This window comes from Cryptomeria japonica, chromosome 10 (genome assembly GCF_030272615.1).
Source record: "Cryptomeria japonica chromosome 10, Sugi_1.0, whole genome shotgun sequence".
Lineage (NCBI taxonomy): Eukaryota > Viridiplantae > Streptophyta > Pinopsida > Cupressales > Cupressaceae > Cryptomeria > Cryptomeria japonica.
In genome coordinates this window covers 188,509,659-188,524,301 of record NC_081414.1, presented here as the reverse complement: position 1 = coordinate 188,524,301, position 14,643 = coordinate 188,509,659, and the positions used below count along the sequence as shown (strand labels likewise).

Below are 14,643 nucleotides of genomic sequence, written 5' to 3'. Positions count from 1 at the left end.
TGCTCTAAAATTGTAATTCAGGGAGTTGTTATTTTCATAACAAATTTGTACTCCTATTTATACTATTGTGAGGTTGGATTTGGACAATAGATCCAAGCAACTTTCTCGCCATTTTTTTTTCCTTGTTGGATTTTTTACGTAAATCGAGTGCTATGGTTGTATGCTTCTGAGTTATTCTTCTTTCAATTAGTTAAGTACACTTGATGAATTGCTAATATAACTGAGGAAATTTTTTGAGTATTGATTCACCCCCCCTCTCAATACTCATGTGTGTTCAACAAAGCCATATAACTTAAAATGGTGGATTCATAGCTATTTGATGCAAAATCTAGCCTCACGATGAATAATATTAAAGAAAGAGAGATATAATAAATTTTAGGAACAATCTCAAACCCTCTTATGGATTTGAATTATAGGGGCATCCCCCAAGGCTTTCTTGTTGATATTTTTCATACCTCTTGCTAAGTAATTGTTTAGAAAGTCTCAAAAGTTCTTTCAAGGTCATCATTTTGTTTCTAGACCTTTAGGAATCTTAGGTCATTTTCATAAAGGATTAAATGATTGAAGGAGTCTTAGGTGCCAAAGAAAAAATAAAAAAGCTTTTGATTTTCCTTGTTAAGGTTATTGTTGAACATTGAACATAAATATTTAATTTTCTTGGCATAAAAACAACACCTTACTTGGTTGAAGAACCATATTATAGGACCAAAAAGCCTGGATATGATGTAATGCAAAAGGGGAGGGAGGTTTTAGGAACTTATTCACATGATTCCCCACTCATTCAAGATACTAGATATGTTGGTTCTACATGGTATGTATTGTGTACGTTGCCACAAATTGTATTCTTTTTTAAAAGAAAACTCAAAAACCTATAAAAAAATGTTCAAATCTCATCAACAATATTCTTGAGTTGTAGAAGCATGCATGCCTATTAGGTTTTGTAACCTATCATTATAGGTCCTCTATTGTCACTAAATATTTTTTTAAGACCATTTTTTAGGTCACATTCAAGATAACGTGTAAATTGTTGGTTGTTGTTGAGTGTCTTGTTAGGGATATACTACTTTGTAGCATTGTATAGTTATCTCAATGGTGTCAAGATGTTTAGATGATAGTCTAAAATGATACCTAGAAGGTACTAATACACCAGATGGTGTCCATTGTTATTAGAGCATAAAAACTAGTGTTTCATGGGGAGACAATGAATGTCAAGTGAAACGAGAGTTTAAAATAATAGAAACAATCATTCTAAAGACCAAGTATAGTGGAAGATAAAGTACAAGTAAACAAGCACAAGCAAAGTATAATGGTGTACCTTAATAATAGTTAATGAGCAAATATATAAATCATTATGGTGAACAAAATACTATTTGAAAATTCAAAGGACAATGTGACAATCTTAAAAGAGCGCAAGACAACATGACAATAAAGGAGCTGGCTAATTAAACCATCATAAGGGTAGATTATGATTTTTTTCTCTAGACCTTAAGAGCCTAAGATGTTGATGGCATGCAGACATAGTTATATGTACGAAGTGATCCTATTCTAATATGTGCATTAATCTAGAATCAATTCATTGTCATGTACATTATCATTAGAAGAGGTGTGAATGGGTTTGAATACTATCCTCAAGGGAGATCCAAATTGTCCTAGGTCCAAACCTGATTTGTTTATTTGTTGTTGTGTTTGATTTGGAATGCAATGCATGCAATGAGCTACCTTAAAGAGGGATAAATTAAGCAAGATTGTTGGAATGCATGAGATATAGAATAAGTGCAATAGAGAAAGGCATGTATGGAAATGAAATATTGAGAAGAAGCTATGATTGGAATCTAGAGCTGATTGGGTAGTATAGGGGTGATGGGTGCAAGAGTTCAAAAGTAGAAAATTGTAGGTGCTAGTGTAAAAAACTAGATCATGAGGTTATTAGGCAGTTATCCTAAAAAAAAGGGGCAAAATTGGAAGGACAAAAGAGTTGGGTGCTAGTGTCTGAGGGTTTTGGGACTTGTAAATTTTGGTACTAAATGTCATAGTTTTCTTATATATCGGTGTCATTGTCATAAACAAAATTCTTTGAATCTACACTTGCACACATAAAAGAGGGGGAATTGTTGCGATGTATAGGTGATTGCCTCATTCAAACCTCATGTTGGTGTCCCTGCCTCCACATCACCAATGATGAATGATAACAATCGTATACTATGGTAGGAGTAGAGTAAAAATAAAGAATGATGATATTGAAACAACAATAATACCTTATATGTGAAGCCCTTGCTTCAATTCCACACAAGGTGTTGATGAATTCCTGCAAATGTTAGAGTACAAAATAATAATAACAATAAGAAACAAAATTACTTTAATTGCAAATAATGTTGTGATTGATAATATCCTCAAACTTTTTAACTTAGTTGACTTTAATTGCTTAATTATTAGAGTGCTCAGGTAGAATACATTTCCTTAGAGAGATAGTTAAGCTTTCAAATGAGAAAGGGAGTCACATTTATATGTGACACATTTACACAAATAATTATCTAGGAGAGGCTAACTACAAGGTTACAACTATTAAGAGCTTGAAGTCAACATTTGATATTTCAATTTTGGATCCAAATCAGGAGGACACTAGTGCTAGCCACTAGTGTCCAACCTTTTTTGGTTACACAAAGAGCTAGGCACCTAGGGGGTGTGACTAATATCACCAGAATGATCTTGGGACAAGCCACTTTGCACACAATCAAGCATAACCACCAAAACAAGTGCTTAACACAATGTGAAATTCTAATTGTATACAATTTATGATGTTATCTTTAGCCTCAACTTTAGCAGGGTATGATCTTACACACATACACATGGTGAAGTATAGAGTAGTCAAGGCTAAGGCACTTATCAAACATATTCAACATGAAGTAGACATAAAGAAAACATGATTTGAAAACACACAAGGTAAAGCATACATGTAAGACAAAGAATACATATAAGACACAAATCATATATGAAAGACACACAAAATGAACATAAGATATGTATAAAACACACAATAAATGAAGAAAACACACAAGATAGATAATCATACAAAAATCAAGTCAATGAGGTAAGGAGACCTCAAAATGATAAGTAGTCTCAATATCAAGCATCATTCCTAGAATATAGAATACATATAGAGAAACCTAATCAAGATAAAACACATACAAGAAGAAATTTGTAGGAGATCCAACAAAACACGATGTAGGAATACAAATGATGCAAACAAATGGTGCATACATAACTCTAGCACTAGCTTGCTCTATCACTAGGGGCATACACAGTTTAAAATCCCCCATGGGTCTAGAAAGTAGTGTTGTGCTAGATGAACATGGATGAAAAACCATGTCTATGAATTCCACTAGCCAACAAGTTGTGTTATCTTGGGCGATCCATAAAGTAACAATAACATGATCACAAACTATCAAGCTATGTAATGCTATGTGATCAAAGTGAATAATATGAATTCTGTCATGTTGTGTTATGTTGGGTAATTTTTATACCACCAATGCCTCAAGGAGCATAAAAACAACAATGATCACAAAGTAGAAAGTTGTGTTATGTGGGGTGATTCATAGACCATCAATGCCTCAAGGAATGTAAACAACGATTACAAATTAGCAACCTATATTATCTAGGTGACCAAGGTGAATCATATTAATTCCAACAAGATGTGTTATGTTGGTTGGTTCATAGACCATCAACACCTCAAGGAGTGCAGTAAACAACAAAAACAATCACAAACTAGAAAGTTGTGTTATGCTAGGCGATCAAGGTGAGTCATATGAATGTCATTAGCCAACAACATGTTATTTTGGGTGACTCATAGACCACTAATGCCTCTAGGGGTATAAACAACAACAATGATAACAAACTAGAAAGCTATGTTATGGTAGGTGATCATGATGAATCGTATGAAAACCACTAGCTAACAAGATGTGTTATGTTGGGTGATTCGTAGACCATAGAAATTATAGGAGATAGAATTGATAACCAAGCCTCAAGGGGCATTATGAAAATAAAACCACCACAAAGGGGGAACATTAATGAAAACATCAATAAAAAGAGGCCATATGACCCCCTTAATATATTATCATATTACTATGCAGATGTCTTAAGGATTAAGGAAAGGAAGGAGATCCTTGAGAAAAGGAGACACACCTCTAAGGAAGATTATCCTTGTTAGATAATTTTAGCTAGAGTTATGCTTTTTTATCTAGAGTTATGCTTTTCTAGCTTAAGTCCACTTAGTGATACTTTAGTTTAGCTTTAATTGAGCTTTATTTAGCTCCTTCATGCTTTACTTTTGTTCTCCTAATTTTAGGAATATAACATATCTTTCTTGCTACTCTCATTTATGGAAGGTGTTCCTATTCGATGTTTGATCTAATAGAGGCTTGTGTTGCAAAATTCAACATGGTATCAAAACATGGATTCGACAAACCCCACTCAAACATTGAGAGTTTCTTTTCTTAGAAGAGTTGCAATGTCACCAAATGTTCCTTGTGTAGATTTGGAAGTGGACGATTTTTATCAGCTTTTGGACCAAAACAAGCATAAAAAATTCTAGAAATTTTTCATTTTCAAAAATTTTCCAATTTCTAAAAAATTTCATTCTAATTTTTTTCTATTTTTAGAAATTTCCCATTTTTGGAAACCCTTCAAGCCTTCCAAACCCTAATTGGCATTTAGTTGGTTTTTTTGCCATTACTTGGTCATATAGAATCGAAATCATACAAACAAGATATTGTCAAAAAGCGAGTTTCAATGTAGATCCAATTGTGTTGGTTATTTTGTTAGATTTTTCTCTAATTTTTTGTACTAGGTCTACAAAGTTAGAAGTTCATTTTTGCGCTTTCAAGGTCATATATTGCACATCTAGACTCCATTTTTGGAAAACTAAACATCATTGAAAATGTGGTTTAGTGCTCCAAATAGATTTGTTACTATTTTTTCTAGATTTTGCCCCAAGTATTATCTATTCATTCTTTTGTGTTCTCACTTTATGGCTTATTACTTGGTCATTTTATCTCCTTTTTTTTTTGCTTACATTGGATGGCTTCTCTTGGGCTATCCTACATGTATTTCTAGCTTTTCACCCTATTTGGGCATTTTGAAAATATTTTTTATGAGCATATTTGTTTGTACACACACTGAGATAAAGTGCCACTCTCATGTATGTTTTTTGAGGATTTTGCACATTCTATTGCACCTTATTTTGTAGGCACATTGTATTATAAAGTGTCATGGGGGGTTGGGTAGTGCCTTTTTTTTTCCATCAAACCTTTGTCCAATTAGTGTCCCTCCATGACAACATCCAAATCCTAGATATATGTATCCTCTACATGTGTGGATTGGTTGGATACCCTTTTTTAGTTGTAGGTACTTTCTTGGGCACATTCAAACGTTTATTCTCCTTCATGCACTTCACAATGACATATAGTAAGTGGATATGTCATGCCTCTCCCTTGTCAGCATTATGGGGGGTCTCTACTATCGGTGTTAATGCTTCCTTGGTTTCTCTTTGGAGTGAGCTACACATTCAATATTTATTGCTATGTATTATCTGGATCTAGTGGTTGTATTTTGGTGAGATGGAACTTCTACCATATAGAAACTCATGTATTCTTGATTTGTGGAGGCAACCTTCCATCTTTTGTTAATCAATGTTCTTCAAACTATTGGCACTTGTATTTTTGAATAACAATTTACTCTTACATGGTTGAGTATTGTCATTGAGGTCACTCATGCAAATTCATATGCCATTTGTATCTTTGTTTTCCATATATTTATTATTCGAGTAGTGTCGTTGGGGGAACTCATGTAGATTGTTGTCTTCTTGATCCTGATCACCATCCAGGTTTTAGAGGAGGTTCTTCATTCAACACTATAGCAGTTATTATTAAACAATTATCAACAACTTCTTCATTCTTCAGATTATGTTCTTCATGTTCCTATTCTTTTCGGACATTTTCTTGGAGGCTTCTTAGTCCTTCATTCTTTCCTTTACTAGTTCATGGTTTTTTCATGTATTGCATCTCTCAAATTTGGAGAGGGGGTTTTTTCCATGTAGGTTTTCTCCTTTTCTTCACTTTGAGAGACCTCTTTTTTGTACATGGGTACCTCATCAAGTCTTTTGTTTTTGAAACTCATTCTTATATTTCATGCATTTAGAGGATTCTTACTTCTCCCTAAGTTTCACTTGGGGGGGAGAAAGAGTTATGTTTTTCTATCTAGAGTTATGCTTTGCGAGCTTAAGTTCACTTAGTGATACTTTAGTTTAGCTTTCTAATTGAGCTCTATTTAGCTCCTTCATGTTTTACTTTAGTTCTCCTTATTTTAAGATTAGGGCATCTCTTGCTTTCTATAAATCTAGTCTTTTCTATTGTATTTATAATTCTATAATCTTTGCTTTTGAGGAATATAACATATAATTATTGTTGCTCTCATTTGTGGAAGGTGATCTTGTTTATTGTTTGATCTTGTAGGCTTGTGTTACAAAATTTAACAACCTTTGTTCCCAATATATAGGTGTGGACAGTCGCACCAAAGACTATTGTGTTGCTACCTAGGATAAAATATGATTACACATAAGATTGTGCCACCATGAATGACAATGAGCCCCCTTATAGAGCTACGAATGTCACATAGTGAGGAGAAACACAATAGATAAGGGTTTGATTAATTTGAGGGACTGGACAAAGAGTAACTCTCCATCACTTCTCATGTGATTAATACCATCATTAAGAAGCTTTCACACCTCCTTTCTGAAGGCATTGCATTCACTCATGGCATGGCAAAGCATGTGATGATATGTGCAAAAGTAGAGATTAGATTAATTAGGTTTTTGAGAGTTATGATATTTTAGAGAAGGCAGAGTGATCAAGTAGGCTTTTAGAAGCCTCAATAATGTTTTCTCTTGACTAGATAAAGGATGCAATCCTATTTTATGTGAGAGGACTTTCCTGCTTTCTAGGAGGTGGTAATAGAGAAGAGGATAGAGGTGGAGGATGAAGCTCTGAAAAATATTTTTTTATTGTAATCTGAATTGCTTGATCCCTTAATTTTTTATTAATTTAATTTATCTAGGATAATATTGTGTTTACTTATTTCTTAGTTTAGAGTATAAGGGTTTATAATGTCTAAACTCTAGCCCTACTTTTTTAATACAAGTTTACTTTATATGCAAGTTATTTTGGAGCATTATTTAATTCTATACATAAATATAGGATGCCTCCTCTCTTTTTTTTCTTAATTTCCTGAAATCCTTGACTAAATAATTCATCAGATATAGACTTCAAAACATAAAATTTGACATCAATTTAGGGATTACTACTTCATTGTCTATGTGACTAGAAGATTATCATTCCCTACTTCCAAGGGTTTTCTTTTAACAATATGACCTATGCATGGTTATTCCATCCACTATTTCTTCTTATTTCTATTGTCCCACTTGACTCCTTGTAACCCTTAATTGTATTGATGATAACTCATTTTTACTCTACTTTGTTGGCATGCCTTCATATTGCTTTTTTCCATCCCTTTTTGCATAATTTTCATCTTCCTTCTCAAATGTTCTACTACAATGGACTAATTTTATTTTAGGATTTGTTTTAGCTACTTTCCCCTTTTATATGGCTCTAGCACTACTCTCTTTATTTATTACTCATTTGTAGGAATCGTTTTAAGTTGTCTTAGCAACAGATGTGGTAATTATCCTATTTTTTCTTTTGTAGAGGTGTTTCTTGAGTTTCTCATCACTTTAGAGTGCACCGATTTATTCTATAGACCTTCTCCCCATAACTTCTCCTCCTAAAGGCTACTATTTTTTAAATCTCTCCTGCTTTTGTTATGAAGGTGGTGAATTTAAATTAGATGTGTGTGAAGATTTTGGGCTTTCTCTTTTTTCTTCTTTCTTTGCAATATTTCTTGTCTTATTTGATACCCATTGGTTTCTTCCCTCAAAAATTTCATATCCATTAACTTTTTATATATACCAAATATCTCTACCTTTGGGTACTTAGGAAATGGTAATAAATTTTGGGTTGTATCCTCAAATAATTTATTTCCAACCTCATATGGTAGTGTCGGTGTTTGTTATGTCCTAGGATTAACTAACTTTATGTACACATGATCTATGGTTATAGTGAATCTAATTTGAGTGGCATACTTCCTCACTATATCATATGCAAGTTGCAGTTAATGTACAATATCTATTATTATGTTTCGATAATATTAGTTTTTCGAGTATGTTTTAATTGTTTGTTAGGTGTGGATGTTTTCCATGTTAGTTGATGGTTGTGTTCCTCTTGGTAATTGTTAGGTCCTTTTAAATAAATTGTGTATAGTCAAGGAAGGTACTATGATTTAGTCAGATCAACTCTGATCCTTGGTTGACCATCTTTGATCTTCTTTTCTAATAATTTTATGTGTCAATAAAGATTTATTTTACTCATATATATAGTATGCATTGTCATCTCTATTATTAATTCATATATTCATTTTATCAGATAGAGTGGTAAACAAAAATCTATCTATTATATTTATTTCAAAAAAAATGAAAATAATTATATGCCTTTTTATATTTTGATGTATTTTGAAAAACCCTAATGTGTAAACTGATTTGGCTTTCTATGGATCCATCCTTCCCTAATGATACTCTATTATTTTCAGTAATCTTTACATAAAAAATATCGATATACATACAATGGGAAAACCCTACCTGAATTCATGGTGATTGTTCTTTGTGAACTTGATGATATCTAGCAATTGCTCTATTCATGTACTACATAACTTTTTTATTTTCTTTTCACCACCATATTATAAGTAATCATTATACCAGCTGATTTCTCAATATTTGATTTGTAAACTTTATACAATTCTATTTGTACCACATTTTACTTCAGTATTCTTAGATTGATCTATTGCTAAACTTCCCATTGAAGGTGGTTCTTGTCTCTTTGGAGCTGGCTCTTATCAATGTTCTTCTCTGTAGCTATCTCAAATGGCTAATCTGGCATATGCAAAAGATAATTCAGTTGATCCAAACAAAATGGCAAGGGTGATTGTGAGCCTTGTCCAATTTCCCACTGCCCAAGCATCTTTCCATTTACTAGAAGTGTTCCTCACTTTTTGCAATAATCCATTCTCCACCCCCTCTAACTTTTCATTTCATCCATTCATGAAAAACAATTTAATGAAACAACCATATTATTATAAAACAGACTTTTAGATATACAGCAACATCATTTATAAACAGTGATCTGCACGACACTCTAAACATCTAATTTTACAAAGCCAACAGCATGTGTTATATTGCCAAATACTTAAAACACATTTTTAAGTTGAAAAAAAAAGCACAAAAACAAAACCTTTTACAAACTTTAAAAAAAAAACCTTAATTCCTTCACTATTAGTGCACATGGTGAACAATTTTTCACCAATAATCTCTACAAGAACATTGTCCCTGTTTAAAATGATGGAAACGGTTCGCATCTCTCACAACAATTTCTCTTTTAACAATCTTAGAGATAAATTTTGTTGCAGTGTGACAATCCGCACATACTCGAAGGTTCTTAACAACTCTAATAGTTGTTCCAGGAGGTGTATTTAACAAACCAAATGCAATTGCCAACTTTTCACTATGATAGCAAAGAAATATGTCGTTTTCCTCCTCTTCTACATCACTAAGTAAATGCCTTGATTCTGGGAAATACCCTGCTGCCTTCATCTCCCAAGCCAATTTCTCCAACTCTGCATAGATTTCTTGTGTCTGTGGATGTCTTTTGTCTCCTACAAAAAAGGCATGTACAATTTTATGGTCTTCAATCCAACTACATCCAGGTATTTTTTTAATTCCCCTATCTTTCATCAATCTCCTTACCATTTGAACCTCACTCCACCTGCCCACTTCTGCATAAATGTTTGAAAGAAGAACATATGTCGCAGGATTTGTAGAGTCCAAATCAAAAAGCAGCATTGCTGTAAATACTCCTAAGCCTATATTCATGTATGATCTACAAGCACCAAGAAAACTCATCCACACAACCACCACAGGTTTAGCTGGCATCTTAATGATGAATTTTAAGGCATCCTCAAGATAGCCAGCACGGGCAAGAAGGTCAACCATGCACACATAATGATCAACTGTAGGTGTAATGCAATATTGGTTACTCATGTGGTTAAAGTATGAACAGCCCTCATCTGCTAAACCTGCATGGCTGCATGCACATAGAACACAAGCAAAGCTTACAATGTCGGGATATGTTCCAGAGTGCTTCATTAATTCAAAAAGTTTGAGAGCATCCTTGCAAAATCCATTTTGTGCATATCCTGCAATCATGGCGTTCCATGAGATCACATTTCTTTGAGGTATTTTGTCAAACAGTTCACGTGCCCTGTGGATGCTGCCACATTTTGCATACATGTCTACCAGAGCATTTCCAACTATAATATCTGACAACCCTCCTCCTTCCATTATGCTTTGATGGATGTCCATACCCTGTTCCAAAGCTCCCATTTTGGCACAGGCAGGGAGGATGCTGGCGAAGGTTGTGGAATTTGGCTTTACACCTGCCAATTGCATTTGCTTGAAAGTTTCTAGAGCTTTTTCAACAGATCCATTCTGTGCATATCCTGCAATCATGGCATTCCATGAAATCACATTTCTCCGAGGCATTTTATCAAACAGCTCACGTGCCTTGTCTATGTCTCCACATTTTGCATACATGTCTACTAGGGAAGTTGCAACTAAAACATCTAACAAAATTCCTTTATCCTTTATGCTTTGATGGATGTTCATACCATGTTCCAAAGTTCCCATTTTGGCACAGGCAGAGAGGATACTGGAAAAGGTTGTGGAATTTGGTTTTACACCTGCCAATTGCATCTGCTTGAAAGTTTCTAGAGCTTTTTCAACAAATCCATTTTGTGCATAGCCTGTAATCATTGCAGTCCACGAGAACACATCTCTTTGGGGCATTCTGTCAAAAATTTCATGAGCCTTGTCGATGCTTCCACATTTTGCGTACATGTCTACCAAGGCAGTTGCAACTACAATATCTGACAGAATTCCTGAATCTTTTATGCTTTGATGGATACCCATACCTTGTTCCAAAGCTCCCTTTTTGGCACAGGTAGAGAGGATGCTAGCGAAGGTTGTGGAATCTGGCTTTACAACTGTCAATTGCATTTGTTTGAAAGTTTCTAAAGCATGTTCAACAAATCCATTTTGTGCATATCCTACGATCATTGCAGTCCATGAGATGGCATCTCTTTGAGGTATTCTGTCAAAAACCTCACGTGCCTTTTCTATGCTTCCACATTTTGCATACATGTCTACCAAAGCATTTCCAACTATAATATCCGACGAAAATCCCCCTTCTATTATGATTTGATGAATATCCATACCCTGTTCCGTAGCTCCCATTTTGGCACAAGCAGGGAGGATGCTGGCAAAGCTTGTGGAATTTGGCTTTACACCTGCCAATTGCATTTGCTTGAAAGTTTCCAAAGCCTTTTCAACGCATCCATTATGTGCATAACGTGCAATCATGGCATTCCACGAGACCACATTTCTATGAGGCATTTTATCAAACAGTTCACGTGCCTTGTCGATGCTTCCACATTTTGCATACATGTCTATCAGAGCATTTCCAACTATAATATCTGACAAAAGCCCCGCTTCCATTATGCTTTGATGGATGTCCATACCCTGTTCCAAAGCTCCCATTTTGGCACAGGCAGGGAGTATGCTGGCGAAAGTTGTGGAATTTGGCTTTACACCTGCCAATTGCATTTCCTTGAAAGTTTTTAACGCCTTTCCAACAAATCCATTCTGTGCATATCCTCCGATCATTGCAGTCCATGAGAACACATTTTTTTGAGAGATTTCGTCAAACAAGTCACGTGCCTTGTGTATGCTTCCACATTTTGCATACATGTCTACAAGGGCTGTTGCAACTACAACATCTGATGAAATTCGCCAATTATTTATGCTTTTATGGATTTCTATACCCTGTTGTAAATCTCCCATTTTGGCACAGGCTGGGAGTACGCTGGCAAATGTAAACTGATCGGGGTGGAGACCTGTTTCTTGCATATTGTGAAACAATGTGACTGACTCGTGAGGATACCCATGTGTTTTATACGCTGCAATAATCGTATTCCAGGAGATGATGTCTCGTTCTTTTGTGTGATCGAATACTTTACGGGCCTCCACTAAACGCCCGCACTTGACATACAAGTAAATAAGCTTATTATGAAAAGTTGTGCGTGTAGCAAATGTAAATCGCCTGTGAGCGATGAAAGAGTGGAGTTTTCTACCTTGTGAAAGTGCATTCTTGAGAATACACGTCTGCAATAAATGAAAATATGTAGAACACTCTTCGGAGAGGTTGTGTGTAGTAAGCAGAATGTGCAGCGCATTCTTCGACATACTCCTGTGAGGTTGAGATGAGTAGCCAATGATAAGGGCATTTTATGATTTTAATTGGAGCGTGAACAATGTGGTGTCATTTAGTCTAAGTCTACCACAGTGGCATTGACAGTAATAAACATGCAAGCATTTCCACTTAAATCCTTTTGATTGAGACCTTCGCAACTATCTGCCGAGGAGGGCCAGCTTTCAAAACCAAAGAAAGTGGTGCGATTCATACACGATTGAATCTGTCGAGCAGTCCTGTTTGCTTCTCTTATTGCACCTCCAAAAGATTGAATCTTAATGCATAACAAAGAACGCACTAAAATCCTCACCTATAAACTACAGACTTTTGATTGACATCAAACATTTTAATTATTTAAATCATGATAAAACTCAAACCTGTTCACTATGCAAACATGCTGAGTCAAACAAAGAAAAATCTTTCCATGCCACACTATATAAAATAGGTAAGAGCTGCAGTAATATACATTGCTTTTTGGTAACTTCTACAGTGACATTTATCAAAGAAAATAATGTTTATCAATGAATGCAATATTTAATAGGAAACACTTGTAGGTTTAAAATTTTAGTACAAATGTTGCTACAAATTGTGTGAATTTTATGGATGGCAGTTTGCATGAAATTGAAATTGAAGATTACAAGAAGTCTTAAAAAGTTAAGATGGTTTTATCATATAGATTGGTATTTTAATATCTTATTGTATTTAGTTTTTAATCTATTTTGAAAAGATATCTTGTATATGATGATTATGAGCACACTTTTATTGCTTCATTTGACCAATAAATGATTCTTAAGATAACTGTCTCTATAACTCTCAAAATTTTAATCATGCTTGATCTTCCGAAAACCTCTTTTTAATCCCCCAGTTATTATTAAAAATTGGTTAATGTTTTATATTGCTTCAGTATCATCTTAGAGACAATTATTTCAATCATTTTTAAATTTAGGTGCTAGAAGGGCTTTGATGTAATGGCTATCATGGCAGAACAATTGATCTAATTTAAGTTAAATTGTCAATGCAGACTGCGGATCAAACCAGATTAGTAAGGTTTTTTGTTACAAGAAAAATGTGTTAAACTCTAAAATGTAAGAGAATTTTTTTTTATTGGGTGGGGGAAAGTCCTGTATTTGTGTTTTATACAAGGTTTCAGAGATATTTTCATTAATTGAATGGCTGTTTCAATTATTCTGTTTGGTTTACAGTGTTTTAGATGCTTTCTGTTGCTGAAGCCATAAAGATCAAGCTAATTTATGTTGTCAGGATTTAATTGCAGTGATGTCTATAAATATGACATTTATGTTGATTTTTCTGTACATGTGCTGTTGCAAGCTGTGTGACGAAGGATTCTTGGTGATGATGTTCTTTCTGTTGTGTAGTTTTAAGTTGTAAAAATGGATGATAAAATCTTGTTGAAGTGAACCAGTAGATGGTGTTCTTGAGCGTTTATTTTTTTTGGTTTATGAAGGTTGCATGTTTTAGGTTCGACTCATTTGGCTGCTTCTTCTAGCATGTCTCTATTCATATCAAGATCTACACAGATAGTGAAAAGCGTGTTGTCTTCAGATTCAATCAACAGGCCTGCAACTCTTAATTGCAGCAAGTTGTCACTTGATAAAAACCCCAAATACTCCCAAGCCTAAAATCCGTGAGCATAAGTCATCACGGAGTTTATCATTTGAAATTATCTTTGCCCTTGTAATCAAATGAAGTTAGCAAGGGTATTGATTTTTTATTTCTGACAAGGATGCTGTGTACAATCAATCTGGTGGCTCAATTGGAACAAGCAAACAGAAAAAATGAAACTGCAGGAGGTGATGATATTTGGCTTTCTGTTTTAAATTTTTTGGTCATAAAGTTTTTTTTTATTTAGAATCTTTTAACATCTTTAAACTTTCAACTCAGTTATAGGGGCCATTCCGGCTGATGGGATTCCCAAAAATGGTATCAATTCCTGCAAACCTTGGTGGAAAGAATGGAAGTGGTGTCCAAACACTGTTTTTCTAGAATTACGAACCATGGATATCACTAGCTCTCTTTTCATTTTCCTATTGTTCCCACCTTGAATTAACAGTGGCATTTGTAGTTACCAATCTATGTTTGGCAACACAGATTTCATATCATTTGGTTGGCAGTTCTGAAACCAAAATTGGCTCACTTTGTTTGGTGTATTCTTTTTCCAAGG

At 34.5% G+C, this 14,643-nt stretch overlaps 1 protein-coding gene across 1 annotated transcript; it reads right to left on the bottom strand.

The window, feature by feature from the left end:
- Positions 1-9,420: 9,420 nt before the first annotated feature.
- Positions 9,421-12,814, bottom strand: LOC131079156 (pentatricopeptide repeat-containing protein At3g24000, mitochondrial-like). Its single transcript, XM_058017062.2, has one exon. The coding sequence runs from the start codon at positions 12,452-12,454 to the stop codon at positions 9,455-9,457; it is 3,000 nt and encodes a 999-aa protein (XP_057873045.2). The 5' UTR covers positions 12,455-12,814; the 3' UTR covers positions 9,421-9,454.
- Between the last annotated feature and the right edge of the window lie 1,829 nt (positions 12,815-14,643).